General features: G+C 39.7%; 1 protein-coding gene and 1 pseudogene across 1 annotated transcript; one reads left to right on the top strand and one right to left on the bottom strand.

Moving 5' to 3' along the window:
* Positions 1-349: 349 nt before the first annotated feature.
* Positions 350-3,569, bottom strand: LOC126690345 (cytochrome P450 94A1-like; annotated as a pseudogene).
* Positions 3,570-8,403: 4,834 nt separating this feature from the next.
* Positions 8,404-9,046, top strand: LOC126690344 (uncharacterized). Its single transcript, XM_050385450.1, has 2 exons — positions 8,404-8,454; positions 8,507-9,046. Exons 1-2 carry the CDS (start codon positions 8,404-8,406, stop codon positions 9,044-9,046), a joined length of 591 nt encoding a protein of 196 aa, XP_050241407.1.
* The last annotated feature ends 3,329 nt before the right edge of the window (positions 9,047-12,375 follow it).

Below are 12,375 nucleotides of genomic sequence, written 5' to 3'. Positions count from 1 at the left end.
TTTAGAATTTAATTGGTTTGCACCCAATAATTCACTTGCCACAAAAATATAAAACTTAGATAAACACATGGCGGAATATTAGATTCCAATTGAAATCTAATTTAGAATTTAATTGGATTTGAACTCTTCAATTTTTATACTTAATAATTCACTTGGCACAAAATTCAAAATTAAATAGGACACTTGGCTCAAAATTGAGAATCCAATTAAAATCTAATTCGATTTTCTCTAAGCTTTACCTATCAATATATATATGTGTGTGTGTGTGTCAAATAAATACATGACAAGTTATGATTAGTGGAATATAAAGTTGAAGACAAAAATTGGACAAGGATATGAGGATCTTAATTCATGATTCACACCAATTAATCTCATCGATACATCTTTTCCTCACCCTCAGAGGTAATCCACCTTTCATCCTCAGCGTAAAGGCCAACAAGTACTCAAGTACCTGGCCCTTACTCTTTACCTCCATCTCAAACCTCTCCAACACAGACGCAGCAATGGACTTCATCTGAATATAAGCCATATCTTTACCAAGACAGATTCTTGGCCCGGCTTGAAATACTGCAAACCGAAACGGGATCTCATGCTTAAACACTCCATTCTCAATCCATCTTTCAGGCAAAAACTCAAAACAATTCTTCCCCCAAATGCTTTCCATCCTCCCCATTCCATACATGTGATAAGTCACCTGCCAACCCTTCCCAACAAAAGTTCCGTCTGGCATTATATCATCGTTTAAACATGTTTTGGTATCGGCCGGTAAAGGTGGGTAAAGTCTTAGTGCTTCTGAGATTGCTGCATGTAGATAATGCATGTCATGAAGCTCGTTGTAACTATATGTTTCACCTATGTTTTTTCTATAACGAACCCTTATAGTTTCAAGCTCTTTCAATATGTTTTGTTCCACTTTTGGATGCGAAGATAAGAGCCAAAAGAAGCAACTCAAAGACGAAGAGGTTGTGTCACGTCCTGCTAGAATAAAGCTTATGACAATATCTCTGAGAAATTCGGGTGAATTTTCTTCGTTTGACATAAAACGAGACAATAGGTCTTTTTCTTTATCAACTTTTTGGCCAATTCTGGATCGTATAATATTGTCTGCAAATTCATGGACGATTTTGATTGATTTCTTTAGCCTTCGTTCTGATCCAATATTTAGAAACTTTTTGACTTTTGCAATAAATGGTAACGCATCCAAGAATCTCTCAGAGCAAATTGTTGTAGCTTCTTCAAAAGCCCGCATGAACTCAGAAGCACCAGTTCCATTAATGCTAAGACAACTTGGGTCGATATTGAAAGCCAATTTACATATATTGTCAAACGCAAAACGCTCCAAGATGTCTTGCAAAGTCCAAGACTTGTTGTGTTTCTGAGGCTTTTGTTAAAACGGGAAGCAGTCTTGTACTGATCTCAACGGTGACGTTTTCCATGATAAAGTTGCGGAGAGATTTGGTGTTGAATTCATAGCTAGCTGTTTTTCTTTGGATTTTCCAGAGTTCATCATCGGAGTTGAAGATTCCATGGCCAAGAAAGTCTTCGAGAAGGGTTGTGAAACAATTTCCTTTTGGGTAGTTTTCAAAGTTGGTCTTGAGCATGTGTTCAACGTTGGATGGGTTGGCTGTGGCGAAGACATAGCCCTTGATTGGACTCCAAATTACATTAGTGTTTGTTGGGCGATCTCTCAGAATTTCAGTTAACCAGTCAAGGAAACGGTGCCTATTTTTCCAGAAATCAGGTAAAACTCCAAAAATAGGGTATATTTTTGGGCCTGGTTTTTTTATGGGTTTTTTTGTGGAAGTGTTAAAGTAAAAGTAGAGATATAGAGAAAGAAGAAATAAGAAGAGGAACGTTTGGACTAGGCCTCGTCAATGGGCCGGTCCGGGCCAGCCCGACCCGTTTTTACTTGGCCCATGGGTCTAATGGGCTGGGCTTAACGGGCTGTTGACTAGTCAATGGGTTGGGTCGAGCCGGGCTGGATGGAAAAACCCTAGCCCATGGCCCTACCCATGGACAATGCCCATTTGGGCTTTAGCAGGCTGGGCCAATGAGGTGGGTTTAATGGGCTACCCATGGGCATTTTTAACAGGTCTTCAATGGGGTTATAAAAATTTAACCAAAAAAATTATAATTATATATTATTACAAACTATCAAATTGAACAATTAAATCTACTAAAAAGATTCTATTAAAAAAAATACTAAGACATACCTCTTAAAAAGGTACTAAAATAATATTAATTAACTTTTATTGATAAGAATAAATAAGTACATTGAATTAAATATCAACTTTTAAAGGAAATATTTGAAGAATAAAATATCAATTCTTAAAGGAAATATATGAAGAATCAAATATCAACTCATTAAGGAAAGAATTTCTTCCAACCAACCGTAAGCTTTTTTTTTTTTTTTTTTTTTCAAGGAATTTCTTCTATAATTGTAACTTGTAAGGAAAGAATTTGAATTTATCAAAGGAAAAAATGACTTTCTTTCCAGAGGCACAGAGGTAGGGCAACGGTCATCTTAGTAACTTTGTTTTAAAAATCAAAGCTACTAGACTAATACCAAAATATATATTTATTATGCATATTGTATCACAATCATTCCAAGTATTTAGTGGTTAGGTGTGTGGTCTTAAAGTTTTTATAATGTCTAAAGTTCAATCCCTCACCCACCCAACCCCCAAATTATTTTGTTATAAATTTTGGGCAATGAGTCAGGCTAACGGGTCGGGCTACTGGGCTGGGCTAACGGGCCGGCCTACCGGGCGCCCATGGGTAAAGAAACCAACACATAGCCTGTCCCATTGGGCTACTGGGCTGCCCACGGGCTTCAATATTACCGGGCTGGGCTGCCCATTAGCCTGGTGGGCTAGCGGGCTGCTGGGCCAGCCCATGGGTCATGGGCTATTTGATGACCCTTAGTTTGGACAGAGAAGAGCTCCATAGATATTGGAAGAGAAAAAGAGAAGATTTAAAGCGATAGAAATGAATGGAGTGTATAGGGAGGACTTGGGTTTTATAAGGTTAGTTTCTGATATAAGGATAGGTACTGATATAGCAACATTTTAAATGGAACATAAAAAATGGGACAAAGAATTTGTATTCTTAATATAGTTTATACTTGAATTTTATAAGGTTAGATACTAATATAAGGTAAGAATGGAACACAAAAAGTGGAATAAAACTTTGTATTCCTAATATAGTTTATAGGTACTATTATAAGCAACGTTTAAAATAGAACACAAAAGTCGATTAAGCATATCAATAAACAATTGCAACACGTCTTGTTGGCCATGATGGCTTTTTTGCAATCTCCCACAACTCCCTGCCCAAACGTCCTTTGCCACGCCACAAGTCCACAATGCATGCACCCCTGTTTCGGACTCCTTAGAGCAGAGCATGCACACGTCGTCAAGAATTATTTTCCTTTTCACCAGGTTTGCTCGGGTAGGGAGAGTGTTGAGGCATGCCCTCCAGCCGAATACCTTAACCTTGTTAGGCACTCTGATCTTCCATAGTTTGGACCAAACTTGCACTCCAAAAGGACCCGTGGATGTCTCAGCCATCTCTTCATTCTTTTTCAATTTTCTCGCCGCGTGGTATCCCGATCGGACTGAATAAAATCCCTTTTTTGTATGAAGCCATGTTATTGCATCCGTGACTTGTCTGTGGCTCAGTGGTATCCTCAGAATAGCATCGGCATCTTCTTTGTGGAATTTTGCAACAATTAAGTCGTGTTTCCACTCTTTCAGGTCTTGATTAATTAGCTCAGATACGTACTAGTCCTGCATCTCTTCCTCCGGTGGATGAATCACCCCATTTGTTGGATGATTCGGAATCCACTTATCTGTTAATACCTTCACATCTGATCCATCCCCAATCCTCCAATAACAACCGGATTTCAGAATTGGTATTGCTGCCAATATACTCTTCCATACGTATGAGCAGTTTGGCACTTCCTTTGCTTCAAAAACGTGACACCGTGGGAAATATTTAGGTCTGAAGCACTGGTACAGTAATGAGTCTTGTTTCTGTATTAGCCTCCACCCCTGTTTTGCCAGCATAGATAAATTGAATGTTCTTAAATCCCTAAACCCCAAACCTCCCTCCTTTTTGGCCTCGGTTAGTTTACTCCAACTTGTCCAGTGGATCTTCCTCTCCTCTCCTTCCTGCCCCCACCAAAACCTTGCACACATTGCATCAAGTTCATCACACAGCTTTTTGGGCAATTGAAATACCCCCATGGTATATGTGGGGATCGATTGTGCAACTGCCTTAATCAACACCTCTTTCCCGGCTTTTGATAACAACTTACCCTTCCACCCTTGGAGCTTCTTCCACACCCTATCTTTAAGGTAAGCGAAAGAGTTATATTTTGCTCGGCCTACCAATGTGGGTAGTCCCAAATAGGTCTCAAACCGGTCCACCTCCTTCACTCCCAAAGCATTTATGATCCGGTTTCTTTGCTCTACATGTGTGTTCCTGCTGAAGTACACTGAAGATTTCTCCAAGTTTATGCATTGTCCTGAGGCTCCCGCATACACTTGCAAGATTTCAGTGATCACCTGCACCTCCTGCTGCTTTGCTTGACAAAAAATTAAAGAATCATCTACAAACAAAAGATTGGTAATCCTTGGGGCTCTCTGACAAATAGAGACTCCTTGTATAAGCCCCTCAGCCTCTGATTTCTGCAACAAAGATGTAAAACCTTCTGTACATAATAAAAACAGGTAAGGTGAGAGAGGATCTCCTTGACGGAGTCCCCTGGATGGTGCAATAGTGCCATAAGGTTTCCCATTTATCAAGACTGAATAAGCTGGGGTGGTAACACAACACATAACTCTATCCACCCATATTTCAAGAAAGCCCATTCTAACCATAATACCACGGAGGAAATTCCACTCCACACGATCATAGGCTTTACTAACATCCAGTTTAAGAGCAAGAGACCCATTTTTTCCTTTTTTCCTACCATGCATGGTATGTAGTGTTTCATATGCTAATAGCACATTATCAGTAATCAGACGACCCGGGACAAAAGCACTCTGTGTGGGGGAGATTATTTGTGGGAGAATTTGCTTCAATCTATTGGCTAGGACCTTAGATATGATTTTATAAATTACATTACATAAACTAATAGGACGGAAGTCAGAAATTTTCTCGGGTGATTTTATTTTGGGGATAAGCACAATATGAGTGTAATTTATTTCAGGCACCATATAACCAGAGTTTAAAAAATCTAACACTGCATTAGTGACCGAGTCACCTACAACATGCCAAAACTTTTGGTAAAAAAGAGCATTCATACCATCGGGTCCTGGAGCCTTCGTCAGTCCCATTTGGAATAATGCTATTTTGACCTCTTCAGCACTGAAAGCACCGGATAACATATGCTGCATTTCAGGAGTAAGCTTTGGATCAATGGTCTTGAGACAATCCTCCATTCTTTCACATGCCCCTGCCTTAAACAAATCCTCAAAATAACCCACAGCCACGCCTGCAATCTCCTCCACTTCCTCCACCCAAATGTCTTCTGCATTTTTTAATCTTTGTATATGGTTCCTCCTTCTTTGTTGGGAAGCTTTTGAGTGGAAGAACTTTGTGTTTTTATCCCCGTGTTTGAGCCAGGAAATTCTCGACCTTTGTGCCCAGTAAATCTCTTGCTTTCTAAGAAGATCATCAAGGTTTCTACTAGTCATCAAATATTCAGCTCTAATCTCTTCAGTAAGGTCCGCTGAGTTCAGTTGTTCAATCTGCTTCTGTAGTCTCTTTATCTCTTTTGCCTCAGGTTGTACTTTTGATGAACCCCAAGCTTGTAGGTCTAAAGCACATGCAGCAACTTTTTGCTTCACCACTCCAAGCCCTGTAGCTTCGGCCCCACTTCTTTCCCATGCATCTTTAATTACCTCCTCACAGTCATCAAATAAGAGCCATGCTTCCTCAAATTTAAAGCTCTTTTGGCCTTTGTACCATGATTTCCTGGAACTTTGTACAGACAATACAATCGGCAAGTGGTCAGAGGCGTGACTAGATAGATGTGTCACTGTGGATAATGGAAATTTGGTTCTCCAGTCAGCCGTCGACGTAGCTCTGTCCAATCTCAGTCTAGTATTTGCTTCGCCTGGCCGCTTATTATTCCATGTAAATTTGTAGCCCTTAAAGCCCAAATCTTCAAGTTGGCAATGATCCAGAGCCTCCCGGAATGCATCCATTTGGCTATGTTGTGGCGGTCTCTTGCTCAATTTCTCAGTGGACTACAAGATGGCGTTAAAATCGCCTATACATACCCACTGACCATCAACCAATGTCCTGAGATGTCGAAGAAGTGCCCAAGACTTGACCTTCTGCCCAGCTTCAGGCCAACCATAGAACCCAGTAAAAAACCACACCAACCCGTCCTCCTCCACAACCTTGGCCAATATGTGATTTGCTGTATAGTTGATAACATCTAGCTGGACATCGCCCTTCCAAAGTAAGGCTAGGCCACCCCCTGCATTCGGATACTTCACAATAAAACGATTAGTAAACGGTAAGTCCCCACAAAATTCATCAAACCCTTCTTTATTAAGTCTTGTTTCCATTAAAAAACAAACCCTGGGAGCTTGATCCCTCACAAGATTGCGAAGGCTGCGAACTGTCCAAAGGTTCCCAAGCCCTTGGCAGTTCCAGCTTAATATTTTCATTGCTCCCGGCAAGGGTGATCATCCACCCTCGCCGATATCTTGTCTGAGTATCTGTTGTGAGCTTCCATCTTACCCCTCTTCCCACCATGTGCTTCAAGACTCATATCACCCTCTTTGTCTCTTATTTCCATGGCTGTCCTTTTCCTTAGCACAGATTGAATTTCTCCACTCTCTTTTTCCTTAGGCACACGATCCACATGTTTCATTCTTACCCACGTAGATTTGGGCTTTGGTACATCCGGCCCATCCTGCATGTAACTGTCCATTTGGTTGTTCTGCATTGGCTCCACGGTGCTGGCCATATTCTCCTTCACCGATACATTAATCCCAACTGTCCCCTGCCCATCAATGCTTTCCTTATAAGCATCCGTTGCTACCATCAAATTCGGATCCATGCACTTCAAAGCATTAACTCCAGCTGTCCCATGCACGTCATTGCTTTCCTTACCGTTATCACCATTTATCGCCATTACTCCAATCATTTCCTTTCTTGATTCCAGCTCCGCATTAATCACGGAATGTTGTAACAGAAGATCCGTTACACCCCCTGATTCTCGCGGTTCACTATGATTCTGTCTCTCTGCCAAGCTAGGGTTTCCTTCAAACACTTCCTTCGCCGCCGCCTCACCGGACTTACCGTGTTGCCTGAGTTCATGGGCCTCGTCCCCTGTTTTCTCTTTCGCTGATCCTGCCTTTTGTGCTTGCTCTGCATGGCGTTTCCCTGGTGATTGGCTGCGACCTCCCGTAGCTTTTAGCCATTCCCCATACTGGTTTTTCCAGTCCAGCACCACTCTTGGCTAGCTGAAAATGACTCTCACAGTGGCAGAGATCATGTCCCAATAGGCCACAATGGTGACAAAACATAGGCAACCGCTCATACTTAAATGTGACCCATGTCCGTTTCCCATCGGATCCAGCTAGGAAGCCACCACGTCGGAGTGGTTTTGAAACTGGTAGCGCTACCTTCACTCTCATAAAATAACTGGGGTCGTCCTGCTTCCTCCTCTTTTCCACTTCCACAACTTCTCCCAATCGGCCCCCCACTTCCGTAGCCACACGAGCAGATACCATATCAAAAGGAGCCCCCCATATCTGGATCCAAAGAGAAGCCTGGTTCAATTGCACATTCTTCGCTGTCATGCCTTTTTTCCAACGAGTGAGCATGAGCAATTGATTATCAAAGGACCATGGCCCACCCTTCCAAATTCTTTCTAAGTCAAACTCTGTGTTGAATTTAAATTGAAATAGGTTTGCACCCACCTCAATAATCTGCACTTTTTCCTCCAATCCCCAAGCTCTCCGTATTGTATTTTTTGCAGCCCTTTTGTTGAAAGGTTTGCAAGTAAGAAATTTGCCAATCAAACTTAAATTGCAACTCTCAATCTCCGATCTCCGACCTTCATCTGAGATATTTATTGTTTCTTCTTCCTCAGCCGTCAGCTTCATGTTCTCCAAACAGTTGATCACATCATCCGCCATTGCACTCAGCTACTTGACACCCTTAGAATAAGGGTAATAATGTTAATGAGAACAATAATAGGATCAATACCCTTAGGACTAGCTAAGGGAGGAAGGAGCTTGTAAAGTACGAGAGAGAAGAGCTCCTACAAAGAGGAGAGAAAAAAAAGCAACAACCAAATCTTAGCTTGGTTGTGCCACTTGAACATTTGCATCTTTGACATCTATTCGAATTGTTCATTGTGCAAGCTTGGTTAATATGGAACCAGAGGAATGCAATTGTGCATGGGAAGAAGATTGTGGACCCGAGGTGGCTGAACAAGAGAGCATGCAATTACTTGAATGAATTCCAACGATCCCAGGAACAATTGGATATTCCAGCTCGAACAGATATTTGTGTAAGCAGATGGAAACCGCCACCGGACCCTGTTTTCAAGCTGAATTTTGACGTGGCCATATTCTCGGAACTAAACGTGTCTGGGGTTGGTGTTATAATCCGGAATTGCAAGGGGGAGGTAATGGCAGCAATGACTGCAAAAGGTCCACCGGTTGGAGGCAGTGAAGAGGCAGAAATCTTAGCTTGTCGAAGAGCGCTGGAGTTCGCCATTGACGCTGGCTTTACAGACTTGATTGTGGAAGGGGATAATGCTGCTGTAATGTCTTTACTTTCATCATCTGGAGCTGATCTGTCTCGGCTTGGGCATATTATACTGGATATTCAATGTTTGGCCAACGGGATTAGATGGGTTTGTTTTAGTCATGTTAAGCGAGGTGCAAATTCGGTGGCACATGTATTAGCCAGACATGCGAAAAATGTAACTGAAGAAATAGTCTGGTTGAAGGATACTCCCCCACCAGCTAGTGAGGCATTGTACTATGATTCCTTATACTTGAATGAGTAACAGATCCGGTCCATTTTCAAAAAAAAAAAAATAGAACACAAAAGTGGGACAATACTTTGAATTCTTAATTTAGTTTATAAACTTGGAAAGAGATTCAACAAAATTAGTGGTGATTTGCACATTATTTGAGAATTTTCATTCTTTTATTTAGCTTCCACCTTATTATCTCTTAAGTAGTGTTATGTGTTACTCTTCTTTAAAAAGAAAATAGATATCATTAATTCATTTAATCTTCCACCTAAGCAAATGTGTAAAGGAATTAGTATTTAACTAGTTACTAACCCGTGCGATGCACGGAATAGTTGAAATATTTTTTTAAAATTTCAATTTGCTTAAAGTTACCAAAAAAAATTACAATTTAATAAGAATATAAAATACTAACACCAATATTGGTAAGTCCAGCACCAGTAATGTAAGGCTATGTCTATTTTCAATGACATAGCATGCAACATTACATATTAGAATAAAAGGCGTAATTAAAATAAACATAACAACCCATCCTTATGTGCTTTTGTTTCTTAAGCATAGTTTTTTATACCAGTAAAGAAAGAAAAACATACAGTTAAGTTATGAACTGAACCATATTAGGCCAATAGAAGTGATTTGGCACATCAATAGCCAACTTAGCTAAATTCCAGACATTATCTAGGACAACCTTACGAACAAAAATCAGCTTAAACACTAAACCAGTTTGTTGCATGTGACTAAGATCTGCCATCATTATTCTTTCCCTCCAATCTGGCTTTGCAAACCCATTAAAGAGTAGAACTAATTTCCTACAGTTGCTGAGTACCAAAACTTGCTGAAAACCAAGGGTCCTCGCCTGGATCGAGGCTTCCACCAGAGCTTCATCTAATTCCCCAGCAGCAGAGCTTGCAACACAGCTTCTGATACCCCAAAACACCACTTCACCTTGTTTGTTCCTAGCCTTATAAGCATAAGCACTACCAGTAAATCCCCTCCTTTTTGCACCTGCTAGTTTAAGTACAATTTGCCATTAACCTCCAGTAGGATTAGGATCAGTGGAATGCTTGTACTCCTTGAATTGTTGAGATTCTTCCTTGTTGAAAGCTTCCTAGTACCTGCAAGACAGATTTTGAGCCATTAACAGTACACCAAGGGGGTTTGGTTGAATATTAGAATATACATAATAGCCCATTGTGTGATTCCATTCCTTCTGGTTAGCACAAGCTGGCTACTCCCTTAAACAAATATAAGACAAATCTCTATATATACAAATCAAAATGTGATGCTCTTCTCAACTATATCAGAAAATTGTTCATCACAAGTTAAAGTATTCAATTTTAGGATTTAATGGAACTCACTGCAACATAATATAGGCCTAAACCTGTTTCTTCGTTGCCATAGTACCCATGATAGCATGGTAGTGAGTTCGCATGTTTTTTGGTCCCTATCCCAGGCCAAATCCATGAGTTCAATGAAAGAAGAAGGCTGGTCGTTGAATGCACATTCCATCACATCATGCTGCTAGACCAACTAAATTTTGGAACAGCCACAGACAGCAAGAAGAGCATCCTCCACCTCGACCCCACAAAATCAACTTCACCTACAACCTTCCGCTTGAAAAAAGTTGAGCAAGTTGACTATGATCTATTCATAGCCCTTAAAACAATTTGGGAGAAAGTTACCACTATCATGGTTGGGATTTCAAACGGTGTTATTTGTTAAGTTTCAATTTTAAGTGGTAATTTTCAATTTTGAGTGAGACTTTTTGTCAAACACATGGTGTACATTTTCTAAATGGGAATCAAAAGAATGTTTTATTGCATGAATACACCCAAAAACGCACCTAAACTAATCACACTACAATTGAACATTGACAAAAGGGAAGAAAAAACTTCAAAATGATCCATAACAAAATTTAAGAAAGCAATCTCTTGTACCTTTTCCCTTTATAGCAGCAACCTCAAAGAAATAAGGAAAGTAGCCACATATTTTGTATTTGATTGTGACATAAACAAAAGAGATTTTACATAACATTGATCATAAATTTAGATTATTACAGTAGCTACATTCTTTACAACTTCGATATTTCACAACAATTAAATATTTTTGTGATTGGAACAACATCACTGTCACATATAGATGTATTGATAACATTATTTTTATTATGTATCAATCACAACAATGTATATCAATAGATAAAAAAAAGATGTTATGTCTTTATCGAGAATCATCTAGAATGTCACTGTTATACACACACAAACTGCTATTTAGCGATCCCTTTGCTAAAGTTTAAAAAAATCAAATCTTGGAAAATTAGTACCAAACACTGATGCTACAGTCAAATATTATAAAGATCAGTCATAAAAGAACACAACTCTTGTGACATCAAAAGATAAATAGTTTCTATTTGGGGGAGCTATGCCTATGATCTTAATGATTAGGAAATTAAAACAACTTTTCGATGACACCAAATTCATACTATATATATTCCTTTTCTACTTGGGTTATGAGGAAAATTCACTGTACCATTTGATTAAACATCTTTGAAAAACAATGGTGAAAAAAAAGGGGCAAGCTTTTTCATCATACATAGCAAATTTAATAAAACAATTCATCAACAGCAACATAAATCTATAATATAAAGAGCTAAAATTTTCCAATTCAATAGGATAGTTCTCATTCCACATCCAATCACCTTCAAATACATCACACCTTTCACCCTTTTCTCAAAGAAAATCAACCCTTTGGTCCTCACCAGCGTCCCTTTTAGATAGGAACCTCTCTGACTGAGCTTGAAATGGAATCCTTATGACCACAGCTCTGTAATCTAAGTAGAAGAAGCAACAAATCACAGAGATACTAGCGAAAACGAATCCGAGAACACCTGCATACAGCTTAAAGTGTTTAAAGCGTTTACATTTCTTGAAAAGTTCAAGGACAGGATTGGCGTTAGGGTCTGGTTTTGATGGAGTCTTAGACATTTAAGCTCAATAGCTGAGTATGGAATCTGGGTATTGTTTCTCTGGTGGGAAAGATCAAAAATTTGAGTGAAAAACGGAGGCAAAGTGTGTAGGGCTGGTATGCAAGAAATATAGAAGCGTCATGGACTCATGGGGGTATATAGTACAGTCGAACCAATTTTCTGAACTGCTTTACTTGGCACATACGTAGGTCTGTTTTGTTAAGCTATGAATGGCAGTTCAAAAAAGAGAGAGGAATTGGTTTCAAGGAAGCAAAGAAGCAATATTCATGGAGGAATTCTTTTTACTTCTCCTTCTTTTTCGATTACTATAAAGAGAGTGGTTTTGGAAAATAGAACAATGATCCAATACTAGCAACTGGTAATGAGAATTTGGTTTTCA

The sequence above is a fragment of the Quercus robur genome, chromosome 6 (genome assembly GCF_932294415.1).
Source record: "Quercus robur chromosome 6, dhQueRobu3.1, whole genome shotgun sequence".
Taxonomy (NCBI): domain Eukaryota; kingdom Viridiplantae; phylum Streptophyta; class Magnoliopsida; order Fagales; family Fagaceae; genus Quercus; species Quercus robur.
Note: the sequence above shows the minus strand (reverse complement) of the source record. Positions and strands in the feature narration are given on the sequence as shown.

Bases quoted from the DNA above. Each gene is read 5' to 3' on its own strand.
- LOC126690344 (XM_050385450.1), top strand. From the start codon at position 8,404: ATGGAACCAGAGGAATGCAATTGTGCATGGGAAGAAGATTGTGGACCC. The intron at 8,455-8,506 runs GTGGCTGAACAA...CAACGATCCCAG, and splicing joins AAGAAGATTGTGGACCCGAG to GAACAATTGGATATTCCAGC.